General features: G+C 40.2%; 1 protein-coding gene across 3 annotated transcripts in view; it reads left to right on the forward strand.

Annotated features, from left to right (window-relative positions):
- The window catches only part of LOC133579887 (prelamin-A/C-like), a 45,410-nt gene that overhangs the window by 3,033 nt on the left and 18,986 nt on the right, over positions 1–23,391 (forward strand). The window contains exons 1-2 of one of the 3 annotated variants that reach the window (XM_061934148.1): positions 2,922–3,040; positions 8,702–9,067. In XM_061934148.1, coding sequence (XP_061790132.1) covers positions 8,733–9,067 — 335 coding nt within the window. In that variant the 5' untranslated portion in view covers positions 2,922–3,040; positions 8,702–8,732. Of the gene's footprint in view, positions 1–2,921; positions 3,041–5,556; positions 5,774–8,701; positions 9,068–23,391 lie in introns of those variants that run through there. The other 2 variants (XM_061934146.2, XM_061934147.1) reach the window with 2 other exon arrangements.

Here is a 23,391-nt window from a genome sequence, read left to right on the forward strand (position 1 = left end):
GACGCTGTCAAGTGCCAATCATATAAAACTTGCGGGCCGCGCTAACATTACATTTTCGTATTAAGGTGCGGGCCGCAGAATAACGTCTCACAGGTCGCGTGTCTGAGAGTTAAGTTAAGTTTATACATAGCACAAAGCAAAAGAAAGCTTTGAATGAATGCAGTGTTATTAGGGCCCGCATGGCCCATTGCAAAAGGACTCCCTTCGGGAGTCCTTATGCAATGGGACATAAGGACCTATTGTATTTGTAAGGTTTTATTATTAGGGCCCGCATGGCCCATTGCAAAAGGACTCCCTTCGGGAGTCCTTTTGCAATGGGACATAAGGACCTATTGTATTTGTAAGGTTTTATTCTTTATTCTTTATTCTTCCGCCGCCACATTAAACTGTAATTTGACCCACTTAACATGCTTCAAAACTCACCATATTTGATGCACACATCAGGACCTGCGAAAATTGCCTTTTAATAAAAAAACCGAACCCCAAAACTCAAAATTGCGCTCTAGCACCCCCTAGAAAAAAAAAAAACTAGACTGCCTGTAACTCCCACTAGGAAGGTCGGAGAGACATGAAACAAAAACCTCTATGTAGGTCTGACTCATAGTACATTCTCGGGCAAAAATCAACAGGAAGTTGGCAATTCCCCCTTCAAGACAAAAAAGTACTAAAAACAGTCACTTTTGCCTCTTTGAGCTGTAATTTGACCCCCTTAACATGCTTCAAAACTCACCAAACTGAACGCACACATCAGGACTGGCAAAAATTGCGATCTAATAAAAAAACCTAACCCCAAATTTAAAAATTGCGCTCTAGAGCAATTTTTGAATAAAACGGAGAAAAAAACTGCTCCTCGGAAGACAGAAATGACAAAACTGCCTGTAACTCCCACTGGGAAGGTCAGAGAGACATGAAACAAAAACCTCTCCGTAGGTCTCACTTAGACCTACATTTCATAAATTGACAACCCCCAGCAAAAATCAACAGGAAGTTTGCTATTCCCCCTTCAAAACACATTGTTTGTAAAAACCGGTCACCTTCCTTCAAAAACGAACTCCTCTGAGCGCGTTTGTCGTTTCGCCTTCAAACTAACACAGGAGAGAGATTGAACCCTTCTGATTACAATGACAGAAGCGCTTTTTTTTCTAACTGCTCCGGTTTTGATTTTATGACCCTTCAAAGACCCGCTGCGCTGATGCTGCTGCGCTGCTGTTTTTTTAAGATGGCTGCTTAAAAGCAGGAAGCACCAACGTGCCCACACAATGCAGACAAGGTAGGTACACTAGACAAAAGTCTTGGGACACTTCAGACTAAAAGTAGACAAAAGTATTGGGACACTTAGGACTAGCACCTGCCAAATACGCGGGCCCGACCAATGCTGCTTGCAGCTTTAATTTCATGTTAAATTTCAAAAGACTTTTGTGGCTCCCATTGTTTTCTTTCATTTGTGAAACGGGTCAAAATGGCTCTTTGAGTGGTAAAGGTTGCTGACCCCTGGGTTAGGGTTTCCCCCGAGCTCCCTGCTGGGAATGAGAGCTTGTGGTGCCTGAAGGTCCAAATGAGAGCTTGTGGTGCCTGAAGGTCCAAATGAGAGCTTGTGGTGCGTGAAGGTCCACTCCGGCTCTCAAATGTCTTCTTGGTGTGCCATGGTCACCAAGCGTGGCATTGGGACGGAGATATGCTGCTGAGTCATGGGCGTGTCAATTCCAGCCGTGAAAGGTAGACGCTAAAGTACACATGAACACAATACCTGAGCTTTGTAGTGCAAGTGGGAGGTGAGCACACACCTTTTGTCTGAGGCTGACAATCCTGGCAGGCTGGAGAACACACCTTTTTGGTGTGGGCCTGGGAATGTTTTTACCTGCGCGGGTCTTTTGCACCACCAATGTGTGGCAACATAAAGCAGGACTAAGACTAGTTTCACAGTGCAATACCCGCTGCTATATTTTTTGCGAAGATTAAGATTGTACGGCGTAAGCAGCCACATCATGATGATTTTCTACCGTGCCATTGTAGAGAGCATCATTAGATACGGGATCACCTCATGGTTTGGCAACCTAACCGTTAAGCTAAAAAGCAAACTGGCCGGCATGCATAAAACGGCAATGAAAATCGTAGGGAGGAAAGAATATGAGCCTATACAGAGCATCTATGAGCAGGCAGTTAGGAAAAAAGCTAAGAAAATGATTTCCAACTCACAACACCCACTCTTTCCTGAATATGGAACCCTGCCATCAGGGAGAAGACTCCGGGTCCCACTATGCAAATCTAACCGCCTTAAATGATCATTTGTCCCAGCCTCCATTAAGCTGACCAACAATGTGCAATAGAATTTTAATACATAGGTTAGCACTTTTTTTTAGCACATAGCACTTTAGAACTAAGCACTTTAGCACACAGCACTTTATCCATGAGCTCTAGTGCAATGCACATTGGTACTTTATCTTTATCTCCATACTGTAGATTTGATGCCTACATCAAAGTGCCACCTATGTCTATCAAGCTCCATGTTCTGATGTTTAAATGTTAGTTGTATGGTTGTGGTTGTGTCTGTGCTTGTGTTTTTCTTCTGTTGTTTTTGGGTATGTTAAGAAAGCAATGATGCACTGTGCCCAAGACAAATTTCCCCGCGGGGACAATAAAGTTGAACCTTGAACCTTGGCACTGCTGATGAGTCCCAACTAGTTTGAAGTTGGCCCAAATGGAAATCCACGTTTGGCAGTGGAAAAAAACCAAGAAAGAAGAGGAGGAGGCTGTTTCAAACTCTGACTACTGCTTTCCAGCAGACACAAACCACACACACACACACACACACACACACACACACACACACACACACACACACACACACACACACACACACGGCGGTCTTCTCTGCGTCGCAACCTGACAAGAGCTGTGAGTCCATCAACTCATTTGAAGAAGCATCTCCTTGTCAGAATTTACACTTTAAAGATGTCAGAAGGGAAATGTTGGACCTCTACCTGGAAATATGACACATTCTTTCCCTTCCTTTCCTCCTGGGACTTGAAGGATCTCCTTGGTGAGGATGTGCATGGCTCGTATTGTTGGACTCTCATGTAGATAGAAATAGAGATGATTATTCATCCTAGAAAAATGCTATTACTGACCTTGAGGTAATTGTCTGGTGACTATCATTGTAAATAAATCACCTTAAATATCAGGCAGGTAATTATTGGGCTGATAAATCCGATATAAACACAGCAAAGTTCTTCAATGAAAATGACAACAACAAATGATTAGATGTGCTGTCGGTAGGTCAGGGTGAACAAATCAAACACTCTGATTCTTTGTCAACACCACTTTTTTATTGGCCCTCAGAATTCAATCATGAGGTATATTAGACTGTTTGTCAAAAAGGCTTGGATAAAAACAATTAGTTTTCCAGTGGCTTAGCATTGAATGGTTTCAAGGCTCTTTCATTTGGTTAGTAAGTGGCCCTCGGTGAAGTTGTAGACTTTGTCACTCTTTGACATTTTGTCTGCTCTTTGCACCAAATGTTCTCCATTCTGCGAGGTGGGAGGAAACATTGACAGTCAACACATCAAGACCTGCTAGTGGTTAGAGTGTCCGCCCTGAGATGGGGAGGTTGTGAGTTCAAACCCCGGCCGAGTCATACCAAAGACTATAAAAATGGGAGCCATTACCTCCCTGCTTGAACACTCAGCATCAAGGCTTGGAATTGGGGGTTAAATCACCCAAAATGATTCCTGGGCGCGGCCACCTCTGCTGCCCACTGCTCCCCTCACCTCCCAGGGGGTGGAACAAGGGTGATGGGTCAAAAGCAGAGTTTAATGTCACCACACCTAGTGTGTGTGTGTGTGTGTGACTATCATTGCTACTTTAAAATGGCTAGGATGCTGTTTTGAAAGCAAAGGAAGGTGCGCCCAAATATGGACGTAACGTCTTGAAAATGTAATACTAAAATCATCATTATCGCAGTATTGTTGAATGTGCTCAAAAAGTCATCTTTTGATATTTTAAAAAAACTGAAATACATAGAACCACTATTTTGATTGTTTGGTGTTTGGTGTGCTGTACTGATAAGTGTTGTGGCGTCCCTTGCTGTCCAGCGGTCCTTGAACTCACCGTAAAAACTGTCACGTTCAAACACTGAGGACATCTATTAAACAAGACAAAAGGCAAGGAATCAAACAGAGACAGAATTCAATTTGGGGAGAGACATGGCCACTGCACTCTCTGTACAGTCCTGCACCACGCTCTGACCAAGAAGGTTTTCGTCTCCTCATTTATTCAGATGTTCAATGTTCACGCACCAACACGTGTCACAGCAGGAATGGGAAGTATGTAAAACAGTCATTGTTTTCGGTCGCTTTGAAGACCAAGAAGAGGATTTCTCGGGCTTGGGCTCTTCCTGGATCCAGCTGGGGCAGGTGTTGGAGGACAATTGATAACCCCTCCCGTCTCCTGACCACAGCAACTTCAAGAGGGCAGCGGGTCGTAAATAGCGTTGACCTCGGTTACCAAATAGTTGGAAGAGAGTTTGTGAAATACTTCAGAGAGAGTTCCTCTGGAAGTTGAGCAGATCCTGCCATCTGTCCGTGTTGACATCACAGTGGCGTTTCACGAGCCTTCTTCCTCTTGTTAGGCCTCGAAAGACAGCATTCATAATACAACGTTTCTTTTGTGATAACTTACAAACAATTATTCCAACAATTTGCTGTCCAGCGGTCCTTGAACGCACCGTGAAAACATTTGTCTGGGCCTAAGAGAGCTTCAATGTGCACTATTGGAATATCGCAGTAATGTGTTTCTATACGTTTAGATGATGGGGAAAGACACTAATGTCTCTTGGATTCATGTTAGCATTCACGCTAGCTGTGTGTTCAAGTGCGGCTATCAATCACACTTTTTCTAACATTTTCATTTAAAATGGTAATATTGTGAGTTTTTCTGTGGTTGTCGTTGATAGGGTTTATCACTAAGCCCAAAGTGCATATAAATCAAAATGTTGAAAAATCAAGTATTGCGCATCTTTAGATATCATCAAAAGCAGACTGTGGAGAAAGTGATGCAATGAAAGGGAAAAGATAGGATAGGAATTGGAATAAACCCCTCGTTATATGATGCAAATGGAAAGGGGTGTAAGATTGATCCCTGTGGCACACCATCAAAGTCATAGTGGGACCTTCAACTCTGTCCACTTTGTAAGCTGACACTTTGACTCTGGAACTGATTATTCTCCTTCAAATCAGCTTTTATTCAATAGATTCTTTGCTCATTCACACAATTTGAAACAGTCTTAGTGCAGCCATCATGAGGTCTGGGAGAGGAGCGACTGCAGCAGAGATGGAGCTCAACAGCTGCTTTACACACACACACACACACACACACAGCTTGTGTAATGGATCCCACACACACACCAATGCAGCTTGTGTAATGGATCACACACACACACACACACACACACACACACACACTAGCCCAGCCCAGTTTGACTCCTCCTCCTCCTCCCCTGTTGGTGCTCCAGCCCCTCCCCTCCCTGCTCAGGCATTAGATCTGTGGACGAGCAGGAAAGTCCTCCTTTTTGCCAGCTAGAGAGAGACACACACACACACACACACACACACACACACACACACCCACACACAGCCAGAGAGTGAGCAAGACTACACCCTCCAGCACTTCTTCTTCTTCTCCACCCTTATCACACACACACACACACACACACTTGTAGAAAGCCTCCATTTGCAGCCGGCTGCTCCTGAGAGCTTCCCAACAGCAAGAAAAGAAGGTAAGATTCATGTTTTGTTGAAAGTGCTCCTCTTGCCAAACTTGTTGAGGCGGTGGAGGGAGGGAAGGGGAGGGGCAGAAGATCATGTTGAAGTAGTTGGCGGCCCACCCACGTTAGCGGGCGCAGACTTTTGCTGCCCACTCTTCCAGCTGGCGTGGTCTTTCCCGCCTTTTTGTGTCCTGATAATAATGATGATGATTGTTGTTTTGAAGGCATCTTTTTCTTTAGTCACACGTTATTTGCTTTAGTTCACCGGAACTAATGTTTCTCTTTTTTTTTTTATTGTTTCCGGAGGATTTTTTAACGATAGATATTCACTTTTGGGGACGGCGCCATCAGTGTGTGAATGTGTTGCTTCCAAACGGTGCCTGTTAACGCGGCAGTAAAACGGCCGCTCAAACAAAACAGAAGTCATGGTCATGGAGCCACTAGCTGCACAAGCTAGCTCTCCAATCCTCTAAACAGACTCAATAAGTCCACGCTGACATTTTGGTGAAGTTAATGAGGCATTTGTGAAACTGAAACAATAAAAAAAGAAAGCCATTGTAAGTCATACTTGCCAACCCTCACGGATTTTACGGGAGACTCCCGAAATTCAGCGCCTCTCCCGAAAACCTCCCGGGACAAATTTTCTCCCGAAAATCTCCCGAAATTCAGGCGGAGCTGGAGGCCACGCCCCCTCCAGCTCCACGCGGACCTGAGTGACGTGTTGACAGCCTGTTGTACATGCATATGTGACCCACCCATAATGTGTCACATTTTTGTGTTGATTTATTTAGTTTATTTTGTGGTTTGAATTCGTTTTTGGAGCTGTCATTCCACATTTATCAGTATTCACATTGGTCAGTAGGGGGCAGTAGGGCGTTTCTTCCCAATTGAATGCTATCACCTGCAGACCGGAAGTGTGTTGTCATTCTGATGAGCGCGACCAGTCTGGGAACAATTGAAACGTCCTGTGTGCTTTTTCCTCCTGTATAACAGGTTAGTTTTGGTGAATCAACTCACTGAATAATATCCATGTGATCTTTATAAGTTGAAGTACACATTGTGATGGTGGAGCCTAACTCTAAAGTGTTTGTGAGTTGTAGTTTGTATTTGTGAATGAATCCAGTGCACAGCTGCAGTAATCAATACAAAAAGGCGACGTGAGTGCGCAATGTTTATATAGGAACTTCTGATCCTAATTCAGACTCCCAAATTAGAGCTCCCGTTTTCTTATTGATTTTATAATGTATATTTGTATAATGTGTGTGTTCTGAAATAGTGACAGAGAATAGAACAAGGATGGACAATTCAACCCTTAACTCAACAATGAGTAGAGGAGTGTTATGTGTGTGTGTATATGTGTAAATAAATGAACACTGAAATTCAAGTATTTATTTAATTTATTTATTCTTCTTGTTAATATCTCTTGACTTTCTTCTTCCATCTATAACTTGACTTACCTCACTTCTTACTTCTCTAGTCTTCTTGTTAATATCTCTTGACTTTCTTCTTCCATCTATGACTTACCTCACTTCTTTTTACTTCTCTAGTCTTCTTGTTAATATCTCTTGACTTTCTTCTTCCATCTATAACTTGACTTACCTCACTTCTTACTTCTCTAGTCTTCTTGTTAATATCTCTTGACTTTCTTCTTCCATCTATAACTTGACTTACCTTACTTCTTACTTCTCTAGTCTTCTTGTTAATATCTCTTGACTTTCTTCTTCCATCTATAACTTGACTTACCTTACTTCTTTTTTCTCTAGTCTTCTTGTTAATATCTCTTGACTTTCTTCTTCCATCTATAACTTGACTTACCTTACTTCTTCTTACTTCTCTAGTCTTCTTGTTAATATATTTGACTTTCTTCTTCCATCTATAACTTGACTTATCTTACTTCTTACTTCTCTAGTCTTCTTGTTAATATCTCTTGACTTTCTTCTTCCATTTATAACTTGACTTACCTCACTTCTTACTTCTCTAGTCTTGTTTATATCTCTTGACTTTCTTCTTCCATCTATAACTTGACTTACCTTACTTCTTCTTACTTCTCTAGTCTTCTTGTTAATATATTTGACTTTCTTCTTCCATCTATAACTTGACTTACCTTACTTCTTACTTCTCTAGTCTTCTTGTTAATATCTCTTTGCTTTCTTCTTCCATCTTCAACTTGACTTACCTTACTTCTTCTGTCCTTTCAGGCTAGCTTAGCTGTTAGCATGCACTCGCTTTGTAACATGTTTGGCATCAGTGATAATAATACTTGAAATGCAGTTTATTTCCCATAATGGAGGTGGTGAATATTGGCTTTTATGAGTGCATAGACACACACACATTTAGCTGCTATCTTCTCATCCAGGAGATTTAAAATACAGCATTTGTGATTTGCATTATTGGGTAATGTCACACAATCTGCTGATAATGATCACTATTTCTTTGCATTTGTAGTAAGGGAAAGGCGACCTTATCCTTAAGAGAAAACAGTTATTTTACTGGCTTGCTTTTATTTTGAAGGCCTGACATTCCAAGTTTAGATAGTGTCATGCGTGCCGGTGTTTCCCGGGTGTTGGAGAGCATTGGGAAGTTAAAATATGGACTGAGCGGGAGGAAAGGGTAAGCTAGGAGGGAGGCTTGAGCGGTAAGGTGCGTTCACTGCAACTCGTTTTTCACACTTTCCCGCTATACTATTTGCTTAGATGGTATGTTGCAGTCTCTGATGTGTTGTATGAAATAATGTTTTGTATTTGGCAAACGCTGCCAAGCAGCAATGAGGATGTCCTTAGTAGGGCAGTGTTTATGCAGTCATCGCCATGGCAACTGCTATTACCCTGAGGAGCGCACGTTATCTCCGGCAGGAAGTGAGAGCAATGATTGTTTGAATGAATCAACTCAGAGTCCAGTGGAAAGTTTTGAAGTGTAATAAAACAAGTTTTCTTCCCACAGCCAGTGACTCACCGCATCTGCCCCCGTCGCCATGGAAACACCGAGCCAGAAGCGCATGAGCCGCGGCGCAGCCTCCCCGGCCCGCATCACCCGGCTGCAGGAGAAAGAGGATCTGTGCAACCTCAACGACCGGCTGGCCGTCTACATCGACAAGGTGCGCTCGCTGGAGGTGGAGAACGCCGGCCTGCGCCTGCGCATCTCCGAGTCCGAGTCGTGCGTCAGCCGCGACCTCAGCGGCATCAAGGCGGCCTACGAGAGCGAGCTGGCCGACGCCCGCAAGACCCTGGACCAGGTGGCCCGGGAGCGTGCCCGCCTGCAGCTGGAGCTGGGCAAGATCAAGGAGGAGTACAAGGAGCTGAAAGCCAGGTAGGAGGGGGCGGGGCTTCAACACATTGCTGCGGGTCACATTCTTGCTGGTTAAGCCTATAGGGAGAGGACACGCCTCCAGTCAGACAGGCCCCGCCCTTAAACGCACCTTTTCATAAAGGGCAATTACAAACCCCGTTTCCATATGAGTTGGGAAATTGTGTTAGATGTAAATATAAACGGAATACAATGATTTGCAAATCCTTTTCAAGCCATATTCAGTTGAATATGCTACAAAGACAACATATTTCATGTTCAAACTCATAAACTTTATTTATTTTTTTGCAAATAATCATTAACTTTAGAATTTGATGGCAGCAACACGTGACAAAGAAGTTGTGAAAGGTGGCAATAAATACTGATAAAGTTGAGGAATGCTCATCAAACACTTATTTGGAACATCCCACAGGTGTGCAGGCTAATTGGGAACAGGTGGGTGCCATGATTGGCTATAAAAACAGCTTCCCAGTCTTTCACAAGAAAGGATGGGGCGAGGTACACCCCTTTGTCCACAACTGCGTGAGCAAATAGTCAAACAGTTTAAGAACAACGTTTCTCAAAGTGTAATTGCAAGAAATGTAGGGATTTCAACATCTACGCTCCATAATATCATCAAAAGGTTCAGAGAATGTGGAGAAATCACTCCACGTAAGCGGCATGGCCGGAAACCAACATTGAATGACCGTGACCTTCCATCCCTCAGACGGCACTGTATCAAAAACCCACATCAATCTCTAAAGGATATCACCACATGGGCTCAGGAACACTTCAGAAAACCACTGTCACTAAATACAGTTGGTCGCTACATCTGTAAGTGCAAGTTAAAGCTCTACTATGCAAAGCCAAAGCCATTTATCAACAACACCCAGAAACGCCGCCGACTTCTCTGGGCCCGAGATCATCTAAGATGGACTCATGCAAAGTGGAAAAGTGTTCTGTGGTCTGACGAGTCCACATTTCAAATTGTTTTTGGAAATATTCGACATCGTGTCATCCGGACCAAAGGGGAAGTGAACCATCCAGACTGTTATCGACGCAAAGTTGAAAAGGCAGCATGTGTGATGGTATGGGGGTGCATTAGTGCCCAAGACATGGGTAACTTACACATCTGTGAAGGCACCATTAATGCTGAAAGGTACATACAGGTTTTGGAACAACATATGCTGCCATCTAAGCGCCGTCTTTTTCATGGACGCCCCTGCTTTTTTCAGCAAGACAATGCCAAGCCACATTCAGCACGTGTTCCAACAGCGTGGCTTCGTAAAAAAAGAGTGCGGGTACTTTCCCGGCCCGCCCGCGGTCCAGACCTGTCTCCCATCGAAAATGTGTAGCGCATTATGAAGCGTAAAATACGACAGCGGAGACCCCAAACTGTTGAACGACTGAAGCTCTACATAAAACAAGAATGGGAAACAATTCCACTTTCAAAGCTTCAACAATTAGTTTCCTCAGTTCCCAATCGTTTATTGAGTGTTGTTAAAAGAAAAGGTGATGTAACACAGTGGTGAACATGCCCTTTCCCAACTACTTTGGCACGTCTTGCAGCCTTGAAATTAGTCTGAACATGAAATATGTTGTCTTTGTAGCATATTCAACTGAATATGGCTTGAAAATGATTTGCAAATCATTGTATTCCGTTTATATTTACATCTAACACAATTTCCCAACTCGTATGGAAACAGGGTTTGTATGCTGGCGGAATGCTTGGTGTTTACGGGCAACGTTAGGACAATTACAGGGGATAGCAAGGGGCTATTTTCATATTTGACTTGTATAGATATTCAATACATAATTTCAGATATGTTGACTTATCATACAAGTCAAACATTTAGTAAACAAGACAGAATCCAAAGAGACGTTTCTCAGTCGTGGGTCGTTGCCATACACTTTTCCACCACTTGTGGCAGTAATGACAATTTTAAACAGAAGAAGTCATCGAGAAGTTTGTCAAGTGCAAAAATTATGACTAACGTGAAAATTTGACAGTTTATTTCAAAAAACATATTTTGTTATTTATTATTGATTTAGTTGCAATGTGTTTCAGCTCTGTGTTATTGTGTGTACATTTATTTTTAAAATCTCTTTCTTATGCGTCCCTTCTTTTGCACTAGATTTGATTTGTACTTATTTTTGTAATCAGCCTGACCTAAGCCTGGATAATAATCTTTGTGATTAGCACATGCTTTCATATTGTTTGACAAGGTTGGTGGTGGTAAGATATGATTTAAAATGTGAGATTGAGTGGTAATACTTGAGTAGTTAAAACATAGTCGTCAAGGTTAAGAAGCCCTCCGCTAAGACATTAAGTATCAAATATTGACAAATATATTTGCTCATTTACGCAAATACAACATTGAAGCAACATGCTTTTTGACAACATTTATTCAATGTTGATTTGACATTGAAATGTGGTCATCTTCAAAATGTTGTCTCAGTGTACAAAAGCAAGTATTTTGCGAGGTTGTTTGAAAGGCCGTTGTATCAACGTTGTATCAACGTCTTGTGCCTGCTGGGCTAAGACTCTCCTGCCTGATCTGTGGTAGCTACACCACTCAAGTGAAACATGTCAATATAATACCTGACATTTGTGCAACTGTTGTACAAATACTCATGTATTCATCAAAATTGTGCTGAGATTGAACAAAATGTTCCTTTTGTTGAAATATTATTCCCACTCCCCCCCCCAAAAAAAGGTAAATGTTGTTGTACTTGTGCGATGACAATAAAGATCTTGGAGTTAAGTACCTCACGAGCCTGCCAGGTCAAAGTGTGATGCCAATCCAAAGTAGCAACATTACTGATACTCACAAAGCAAAATATATCTGCAGTGGGAAGACATCCTTATGCCATAATAACTTCATCTTATTCAACTTATGCCATAATAACTTCATCTTATTCAACTTATGCCATACTTCCCCTTAATAACTTCATCTTATTCAACTTATGCCATACTTCCCCTTAATAACTTCATCCAGCATTACTCATAAAGCAGAAGTAGGGCACTTGTTACCATAAAGATTGTTGTATCCTTGCACAATCATCTTCGTATTAAGGCCTGCCAAGACCTGTGTGTGTGTGTGTGTGTGTGCGTGTGCATATATTCTACCGGTGAACAAGTTAGGAACGAAATCACGGTCCCAATACGGAAAACCATTGCGTCTAATAGAGAGCAAAATACTGGAGTCCGTGAACATTGCTCCAAAGTCATGATTTTTTGTTGATTTACTGTGCATGCAAACCAAAGGCATTTTTCGTGTGTGCGTGTGCGTGTGTGTGTGTGTGTGTGTGTGTGTGTGTGTGTGTGTGTGTGTGTGTGCATATATTCTACCGGTTAACAAGTTAGGACGGAAATCATGGTCCCAATACGGAAAACCATTGCGTCTAATAGAGAGCAAAATACTAGAGTCCGTGAACATTGCTCCAAAGTCAGGATTTTTTGTTGATTTACTGTGCATGCAAACCAAAGGCATTTTTCGTGTGTGTGTGTGTGTGTGTGTGTGTGTGTATTCTACCGGTGAACAAGTTAGGACGGAGATCATGGTCCCAATACGGAAAACCATTGCGTCTAATAGAGAGCAAAATACTAGAGTCCGTGAACATTGCTCCAAAGTCAAGATTTTTTGTTGATTTACTGTGCATGCAAACCAAAGGCATTTTTCGTGCGTGTGTGTGCTCTTCCTACTACTATTGTGTGTTGCTAAACATTTGGACTGGAGTCATTCCCCTCCAGTCCTGTAGGTGGCAATAATGAGCAATGTTCATATGGTCTTCTGCCCAATTTGCTGCTTCCCTGCTTGGCCTCGATGCAAGTGGACTTTTTTAATTTTGCACCTTTTATGTAGATCTGTACCAAGATGTGTGGCCTTCTTTCCTTTTGCGTAGACCTGCTGCCTCAGTAAGTCCACAATGTAGTCTTATTTGAGGCCCTGCATCTGTCTGGATGCTACTGAGGAACTTCCTGTCACATTGTTGATGTCCTTCAAGGTCTTGCTGGATTGTTATAATGTCCTTCAAGGTGTTGCTGGATTGTTAATGTCCTTCAAGGTCTTGCTGGATTGTTTTAATGTCCTTCAAGGTGTTGCTGGAATCCAAGGAATGTGTTTTCTGTCCTGGAAAAGTTCAGGCAGGTTGAAGGAAGCGACATCCAAAAAGGAAATTCTTGCTAAACATAGACCAACTCAGATCCTTTTGGTAAAGCAAAAATAGAAATGCATAGCTGTAGACCACCACAACGTAACCCTCCCATTTGTTCATGATGCTATTTAGGGATTTCAAGAAAAGGATCTGGTGCCAGTAATCTACTGTAAATGGCTAAGATCTAACCGTCAACCATCACGGAACTTCATCAAAATGGAAAAAGTCAATAATAATTCCCGAAGGTTAGAAATGCTCTTTGCCACAAACGCTAAATTAAAGCTGTTTTTTATTTTCTCTTAATTGTTAAAAGGGAACTGCAGTTTTTTCTGGAATTTTGCCTACATTTCACAATCTTTATGAAATACATGACACATTGATTTATTTGCAATGCATTTAAATAATAAATCAACATCAAAAATGAAAGCCAAAGGAGGGTCCTTTATTCTGCCCATACAATCAGATAAATAACCTTTTAAAAGTGCCCACAATACTTCCTTTACATGTGCTGACTTGAATATGAACAAGTATTAGTCATATTGTTATTATAAATATGAACAAGTATTAGTCATATTGTTATTATAAATATGAACAAGTATTAGTCATATTGTTATTATAAATATGAACAAGTATTAGTCATATTGTTATTATAAATATTAACACGTATTAGTCATATTGTTATTATAAATATGAACAAGTATTAGTCATATTGTTATTATAAATATGAACAAGTATTAGTCATATTGTTATTATAAATATTAACACGTATTAGTCATATTGTTATTATAAATATGAACAAGTATTAGTCATATTGTAATTATAAATATGAACAAGTATTAGTCATATTATTATAAATATGAACAAGTATTAGTGATATTATTATAAATATAAACAAGTATTAGTCATATTGTTATTATAAATATGAACAAGTATTAGTGATATTGTTATTATAAGCGCTAGCGCAGACAAACTATTTATAGCTGCGCCGTGATCACTAGCTTGCGTGGCGATGTTTCCTTGTTTCCCTTGTTGATGGGTGGTTGATGGGCCTTTTGTGGCTTGCTATATCCTTCTAAGGCCATTGAGGAATGTCTGTGGTCTCCTAGCTTGTGGCTGATGGTACCTAGCATTCCTCAGATGGAACTTGTCATTCATCTTGAATACAATGTTGACATTCTAGAACTGTCCTTTAGTAAGTTTGCTTGATCTGCACTCAGTCAGTCAGTCACTGTGTGCTCTGCATTGACATTTCACTCTACATTGTCTATCTGGGCTGTGATCCAAATGTGTCTTTCAGTGTTTGGAAACTCTGCAATTTCTTCTTTTCAACACCCGAATACTTTGCTGCTGCGTCCAGGCGCCACCAAATGCTTAGTCGGTTACTGCTAGCTTGACCTTGACCTTGACCTTCTCCTCTCATTTCAGATCAGCATTTTGCGATAAAACTGACTGTTGTAATTATTAGATTAGATTCAACTCCAATAACCTCCCCCTGTTCTCCATTGTTGGCTCTTGTAGTGTGTAGAAGCACAATCTAGCCCAAACTGTGGTACTAGTGGTAGGCGGACCCCAAAGAGTCACATGACTTTAGTACAGTGTTTTATTTTCCTATATTCAAACAGTGTCAAGCTGTGTGTAAAGTCACACTGGCCAACCTCTGCCTTGTTTTTCATGAATACTTAGGTCTACTATAATGTTGTCATTATGGTGGTACTTAATGAATACTTAGGTCTACTACACTACTGTATTTAATGTTGTCATTATGGTGGTACTTAATGAATACTTAGGTCTACTACACTACTGTATTTAGTGATGTAATTATGGTGGTACTTAAGTGTTGTAAAATATGATATGAGGGGGATGAGAAGTGTTTAGTTAGTAAATAAATATACACAGTATGCACACACAAAAATGATTGTGCAGTAGAAAGTGCATTTTTGTGTGTTTTGCAGTAATCCGAGTCATCTTTTCAAAAGGTATTCAAAGTGGTGGTGTCGGCTAATCAGTTCCAGTAAAGGCTAGAATTTTGATTTGATATATTTTATTTCAAATATGCAAAAAACAGGAGCAAGCCTGATCCAATACAGTGCTAACAACCATTATAACACAATACAGTGCTATAGTCCTAACAGCCATTACAACACAATACAGTGCTAACAGCCATTATTACACAATGAAAAGAATGGAGAATATAAACAAAATGAGCAATGTACTTTACATATTTGAAAAGGAGTGATAAGAAGTTTGCACTTATTTAATCCCACCCCTTTTCTTGAAATCATAAATGACTCTGAGCTAGAACTTCCTGTTCACTCTAACTTAATGAACTTGTATATAGATAAATGATCAATATATCCACTTGTATATAGATAAATGATCAATATATCCACTTGTATATAGATAAATGATCAATATATCCACTTGTATATAGATAAATGATCAATATATCCACTTGTATATAGATAAATGATCAATATATCCACTTGTATATAGATAAATGATCAATATATCCACTTGTATATAGATAAATGATCAATATATTCACACATACAGTACATAGACCCACACTCAACACAATATTAATTTACCATGAATTGATTAATTTTTACACTTAAAGAAGTGTAAAAACTTATCCATTTAGTGGTCAATTGTAGGGAATATGTACTTCACTGTGCAATCTACTAATAAAAGATTCAATCAATCAATCAATCAATATCTGTCTACTCTGGACGAGCATGTACGTATACTTCTTTTAAACGGCTTTCACGCCACATTCAAACCATTCCATAGAATCAGCCCATCCAGTCTGGACTGGCCCCCTCCCTGTGTGGTTGCCGTGGCGACAGGGTAAGGCCTTGTGACTCTATGGTGACTCAGAGGTCTTTTTCTCTCCCTCCTGCTGTGTGGAAGTGCACCTTCTGTCACTGCTGGAGGTTGTCGTCCAAAAGGAAGACTCTGATTGGCCAATGAGCACAAACTGAGTCACTCCTTCCCCAAATAGATGAATATACAAGTTGAAGAATGTTCCACATTCACTTTGTGGTCATGTCATACCAATCAATCAATCAATGTTGATTTATATAGACCTCAATCACAAGTGTCTCAAAGGGCTGCACAAGCCACAACCACATCCTCGGTACAGAGCCCACATAAGGGCAAGGAAAAACTCACCCCAGTGGGACGTCGATGTGAATGACTATGAGAAACCTTGGAGAGGACCGCATATGTGGGTAACCCCCCCCCTCTAGGGGAGACCGAGTGGGTCTGACATAATATTGTGAGAGTCCAGTCCATAGTGGATCTAACATAATAGTGAGAGTCCAGTCCATAATGGATCTAACATAATAGTGTGAGAGTCCAGTCCATAGTGGATCTAACATAATAGTGAGAGTCCAGTCCATAGTGGATCTAACATAATAGTGTGAGAGCCCAGTCCATAGTGGATCTAACATAACATTGTGAGAGTCCAGTCCATAGTGGATCTAACATAATAGTGTGAGAGTCCAGTCCATAGTGGATCTAACATAATAGTGTGAGAGTCCAGTCCATAGTGGATCTAGCATAATAGTGTGAGAGTCCAGTCCATAGTGGATCTAACATAATAGTGTGAGAGTCCAGTCCATAGTGGATCTAACATAATAGTGAGAGTCCAGTCCATAGTGGATCTAACATAATAGTGAGAGTCCAGTCCATAGTGGATCTAGCATAATAGTGTGAGAGTCCAGTCCATAGTGGATCTAACATAATAGTGAGAGTCCAGTCCATAGTGGATCTAACATAATAGTGAGAGTCCAGTCCATAGTGGATCTAGCATAATAGTGTGAGAGTCCAGTCCATAGTGGATCTAGCATAATAGTGTGAGAGTCCAGTCCATAGTGGATCTAACATAATAGTGTGAGAGTCCAGTCCATAGTGGATCTAACATAATAGTGTGAGAGTCCAGTCCATAGTGGATCTAACATAATAGTGAGAGTCCAGTCCATAGTGGATCTAAAGTAATAGTGAGAGTCCAGTCCATAGTGGATCTAACATAATAGTAAGAGTCCAGTCCATAGTGGATCTAACATAATAGTGAGAGTCCAGTCCATAATGGATCTAACATAATAGTGTGAGAGTCCAGTCCATAGTGGATCTAACATAATAGTGAGAGTCCAGTCCATAGTGGATCTAACATAATAGTGTGAGAGCCCAGTCCATAGTGGATCTAACATAACATTGTGAGAGTCCAGTCCATAGTGGATCTAACATAATAGTGTGAGAGTCCAGTCCATAGTGGATCTAACATAATAGTGTGAGAGTCCAGTCCATAGTGGATCTAGCATAATAGTGTGAGAGTCCAGTCCATAGTGGATCTAACATAATAGTGTGAGAGTCCAGTCCATAGTGGATCTAACATAATAGTGAGAGTCCAGTCCATAGTGGATCTAACATAATAGTGAGAGTCCAGTCCATAGTGGATCTAGCATAATAGTGTGAGAGTCCAGTCCATAGTGGATCTAACATAATAGTGAGAGTCCAGTCCATAGTGGATCTAACATAATAGTGAGAGTCCAGTCCATAGTGGATCTAGCATAATAGTGTGAGAGTCCAGTCCATAGTGGATCTAGCATAATAGTGTGAGAGTCCAGTCCATAGTGGATCTAACATAATAGTGTGAGAGTCCAGTCCATAGTGGATCTAACATAATAGTGTGAGAGTCCAGTCCATAGTGGATCTAACATAATAGTGAGAGTCCAGTCCATAGTGGATCTAAAGTAATAGTGAGAGTCCAGTCCATAGTGGATCTAAAGTAATAGTGAGAGTCCAGTCCATTGTGGATCTAACATAATAGTAAGAGTCCAGTCCATAGTGGATCCAACATAATAGTAAGAGTCCAGTCCATAGTGGATCCAACATAATAGTAAGAGTCCAGTCCATAGTGGGGCCAGCAGGACACCATCCCGAGCGGAGACGGGTCAGCAGCGCAGAGATGTTCCCAACCGATGCACAGGCGAGCGGTCCACCCCGGGTCCCGACTCTGGACAGCCAGCACTTCATCCATGGCATCCGGACCTGTGTCTCCCCCTCCACAAGGGAGAGGGGGGCAAAGAAGAGAAGAAACGGCAGATCAACTGGTCTAAAAGGGGGTCTATTTAAAGGCTAGAGTATACAAATGAGTTTTAAGATGGGACTTAAATGCTTCTACTGAGGTAGCATCTCTAATTGTTACCGGGAGGGCATTCCATAGTACTGGAGCCCCAATAGAAAACGCTCTATAGCCCGCAGACTTTTTTTGGGCTCTGGGAATCACTAATAAGCCGGAGTTCTTTGAAGGCAGATTTCTTGCCGGGACATATGGTACAATACAATCAGCAAGATAGGACGGAGCTAGACCGTGTAGTATTTTATACGTAAGTAGTAAAACCTTAAAGTCACATCTTAAGTGCACAGGAAGCCAGTGCAGGTGAGCCAGTATAGGTATATATATATGTATATATGTATATAAAGGTATATACAGTATAGGCGTAATATGATCAAACTTTCTTGTTCTTGTCAAAAGTCTAGCAGCCGCATTTTGTACCAACTGTAATCTTTTAATGCTAGACATAGGGAGACCCCAAAATAATACGCTACAGAAATCGAGACGAGACGTAACGAACGCATGAATAATGATCTCAGCGTCGCTAGTGGATAAAATACAACGAATCTTAGCGATATTACGGAGATGAAAGAAGGCCGTTTTAGTAACACTCTTAATGTGTGACTCAAACGAGAGAGTTGTTTTAGTAACACTCTTAATGTGTGACTCAAAGGAGAGAGTTGTTTTAGTAACACTCTTAATGTGTGACTCAAAGGAGAGAGTTGTTTTAGTAACACTCTTAATGTGTGACTCAAAGGAGAGAGTTGTTTTAGTAACACTCTTAATGTGTGATTCAAAGGAGAGAGTTGTTTTAGTAACACTCTTAATGTGTGACTCAAAGGAGAGAGTTGTTTTAGTAACACTCTTAATGTGTGACTCAAAGGAGAGAGTTGTTTTAGTAACACTCTTAATGTGTGACTCAAAGGAGAGAGTTGTTTTAGTAACACTCTTAATGTGTGACTCAAAGGAGAGAGTTGTTTTAGTAACACTCTTAATGTGTGACTCAAAGGAGAGAGTTGTTTTAGTAACACTCTTAATGTGTGACTCAAAGGAGAGAGTTGTTTTAGTAACACTCTTAATGTGTGACTCAAAGGAGAGAGTTGTTTTAGTAACACTCTTAATGTGTGACTCAAAGGAGAGAGTTGTTTTAGTAACACTCTTAATGTGTGACTCAAAGGAGAGAGTTGTTTTAGTAACACTCTTAATGTGTGACTCAAAGGAGAGAGTTGTTTTAGTAACACTCTTAATGTGTGACTCAAAGGAGAGAGTTGGGTGGAAGATAATACCCAGATTCTTTACTGATTGGCCTTGTGTAATTGTTTGGTTGTCAAATGTTAAGGTGGTATTATTAAATAAATGTCGGTGTTTAGCAGGACCGATAATCAGCATTTCCGTTTTCTTGGCGTTGAGTTGCAAGAAGTTAGCGGACATCCATTGTTTAATTTCATTAAGACACGCCTCCAGCTGACTACAATCCGGCGTGTTGGTCAGCTTTAGGGGCATGTAGAGTTGGCTGTCATCAGCATAACAATGAAAGCTAACACCGTATTTGCGTATGATGTCGCCTAGCGGCAGCATGTAAATACTAAAGAGTGCAGGGCCAAGAACCGAACCCTGAGGAACTCCGCACGTTACCTTAACATAGTCCGAGGTCACATTATTATGGGAGACGCATTGCATCCTGTCAGTAAGATAAGAGTTAAACCACGACAAAGCTAAGTCTGACATACCAATACGTGTTTTGATACGCTCTAATAAAATATTATGGAAAGCAGCGCTAAGATGAAGAAGCAGCAACATAGATGACATCCATGGTTAGCAGTAGATCATTAGTCATTTTTGCGAGGGCTGTCTCCGTAGAGTGATTTGCCCTGAACCCGGACTGAAAGGTTCACAGAGATTGTTAGACACTAAGTGTTCATTTAGCAACAATTTTTTCGAGGATTTTGGAAATAAAGGGAAGGTGTGACACCGGTCGGTAGTTTACCATGAGGTCAGGATGGAGTTTAGGTCTTTTGAGCAGAGGATGAATAACCACGTTTTTGAATGCTAGGGGAACAGTGCCAGAGGAAAGTGATACGTTTATAATATTTAGCACTGATGTTCCTAATAATACAAAAAGCTCCTTGATAAGTTTCCCAGGAAGTGGGTCAAGTAAACATGTTGTTTGTTTTATCCCACTTACACGCTGTAATAATTCCTCTGTTATTTCATCAAAAAGAGAGAGACTATTTTGGAGGGCAATATCTGACATAAATACAGTCGTATCTGTGTTCATAGAACCCAGTTGTAGCTTTAATCTCCTTTCTAATGACTTCAATTTTCTTATTAAAGAAATTCATAAAGTCATCTGCCGAGTGGGTGGAGCTATTGGGAGGAGTCCCTTGTTGGGTTAGCGATGCTACTGTACTAAACAAAAATTTAGGGTCGTTTTTGTTGAGGCGGATGAGATTTGAGTAATATTTAGCTTTAGCTAAGGTAAGCATGCGTTTATAAGTTATTAAACTATCACTCCATGCTTGATGGAAAACCTCAAGCTTAGTCGTGCACCATTTGCGTTCCAACTTTCTACACGATCATTTAAGAGCTCTGGTTTCTTCTGTAAACCATGGGGTGCGCCTTTTAGGGGCCCTTTTTTAGCTTTAGCGATGCTATACTATCAATGTTGCTAACATGTCAACATTTGATCTTATTCTTCTTTTTCTGTCCGCACTTCAAGTCATGATGTCAGCTTCTACTTCGCTAACAAGAGTTGGGTGAAAAATAACTTCAACTTTCATTGTTGACAAAGTCAGCCCGATAAACTTTTGTCTACTTCATTCTACTTCTTTTGAAAGCAGCCTCAATTTGCAATGCTGTAAAAAAGGCATAATAACACACACACACACACACACACACACACACACACACACACACACACACACACACACACACACATGGACATCAACACTGCTCAAGGCCTGGTTTGTTGTGTGTGTGTGTGTGTGTGTGTGTGTGTGTGTGTGTGTGTGTGTGTGTGTGTGTGTGTGTGTGTGTGTGTGTGTGTGTGTGTGTGAGATACATAGAACATGTCTTTCGATTTAGAACAAAATCATTGTGTACCAGTCTTTAAACAAACAAAATACAGTCAATGAATAAGATATACATTGCATTAAATCATTTGTGTATCATTGTAATGTTTAGCATTTTTTTTAATTTTTAAGATTACTGTTCTTTTTTAAATAACTGATTCTTGTTTATTTGATATATTAAAATTAGGGCTGTTAAAATAAGGAGTTAACTCAAGTGATTAATCACAAAAGGATGTCAAATTTCCCCTCTGATGGAGCCTACTATTAAAGTCTTGGAGCAAACATTCAAGTGAAACATTTTCAAATAATCTAACATTGGAATTATGGCCAAATATTGGGATTTTTTTTAAGGTCAATACAATTATGCAAGCAACTAGTAACCTGTGATCATTGATTCATCCAAAAGTGTGAATAATCTGACTTTAAAAATGTAACTTTTGACGACACTAATTAAAATATTACATTTTAGTTTTACCAGAACTTTATATAACTAGATTTTGAAATGTTTACTTTACTTGTCTATGTGTATATATACTGTATGCACCGTATATACTGTAGGTATATATATATATATATATATATATATATATATATCTCATTGTTTTGTTATTTTATTTTGTTTATGTATTGACATTTTAGGTAAAAAGGGTATAAGTCATTTAAAAAATATACATTCTATTTTTATTGTTATAAAATGAAAAAAAAACCCATCTCTTTCCATGACTGGTTATTTGAATATAAATGTACATGCTAATTTTACATTGTTTTTATTAGCCCAAATGCAGCTGGGATAGGCTCTAGCACCCCCCCGCCACCCCGAGAGGGACAAGCGGTAGAAAATGGACGCATGGAAGTGACATTTGGGATAAATTAATCAATTCTGGGAACATTTGAAGACATAAACATTGTTTAGGTACATTATTGTACACATTTTATTATTTAATGAAAAATTCATATTTCTTTGGCATAATTGATGTAAATTCATATTTGTATATGTTGTAATACTACATTTTGTTCAACATTTGTGTGAAATGAAAGATTCACCTTTTTTTAAATTAACTTTGCAGCTATGGATTATTTGAGTAATTGATTTATTAGTTTATTCACTTAATTGAGAAATTGGATAAAATTGCATATTTAAAACAAAAAAGTTGAAATGAAGCTTTTTCTCATAACCTTTCAAATAAATGTACATCATCAACATTCAAATTGCACACGTGTGCATTAAAAAACAGAAAGGCTGCCAGCGACACACCACCGCTCTCATGTCTGCTCCCTTCCAGGCTCTTTTGATTTCTTACACTCTTATTTATGTTGCTTCCATTCATCCTTCAAAGAGTCCAAGCTTTTTTCTCATCCAAATTAATAATTCATCCTTGCAGTTTTATTGTAGATTTTGGAATCTCCATCCATCCATCTTCTTCTGCTTATCCGAGGTCGGGTCACGGGGGCAGCAGCCTAAGCAGAACATTTGGAGTATTGTTTTTTCAAAACCTATCCTGGTTTGCTATCGATGATGTTGTCATTATCGTGTGGACATATTTATTGTAGATTCAATAAAAAAATAGACATTTGGGAAAGTAAAGAGTCAAATATCCAAACAACAACTTTGTTTTTTTCAGTATTAGTTATGAACCAAAAACATTCAGGAACTTTTATTGCATGCAAAAACAAAAAGTCGTAATCGAAAGAGAAGTGGCTTTACCTTGGTGCTCCTCGCCAAGTGGGCGTGTCTCGCCACGCACACAATGGCAGGAAATACTGAGTGTTAGCAAACCTGCATGGCCAGATGTGTGTGTGTGTGTGTGTGTGTGTGTGTGTGTGTGTGTGTGTGTGTGTGTGTGTGTGTGTGTGTGTGTGTGTGTGTGTGTGTGTGTGTGTGTGTGTGTGTGTGTGTGTGTGTAAAAAGTTATTCAATATAAAGGAAATATTGTCCAGAAAAACATGGGACTATTTGCAGTATTGTCGTATTTTTTTATTTATTTTTTTACAATTATTTA

The sequence above is a fragment of the Nerophis lumbriciformis genome, linkage group LG30, assembly GCF_033978685.3.
Source record: "Nerophis lumbriciformis linkage group LG30, RoL_Nlum_v2.1, whole genome shotgun sequence".
In the NCBI taxonomy this organism is placed as follows: Eukaryota; Metazoa; Chordata; class Actinopteri; order Syngnathiformes; family Syngnathidae; genus Nerophis; species Nerophis lumbriciformis.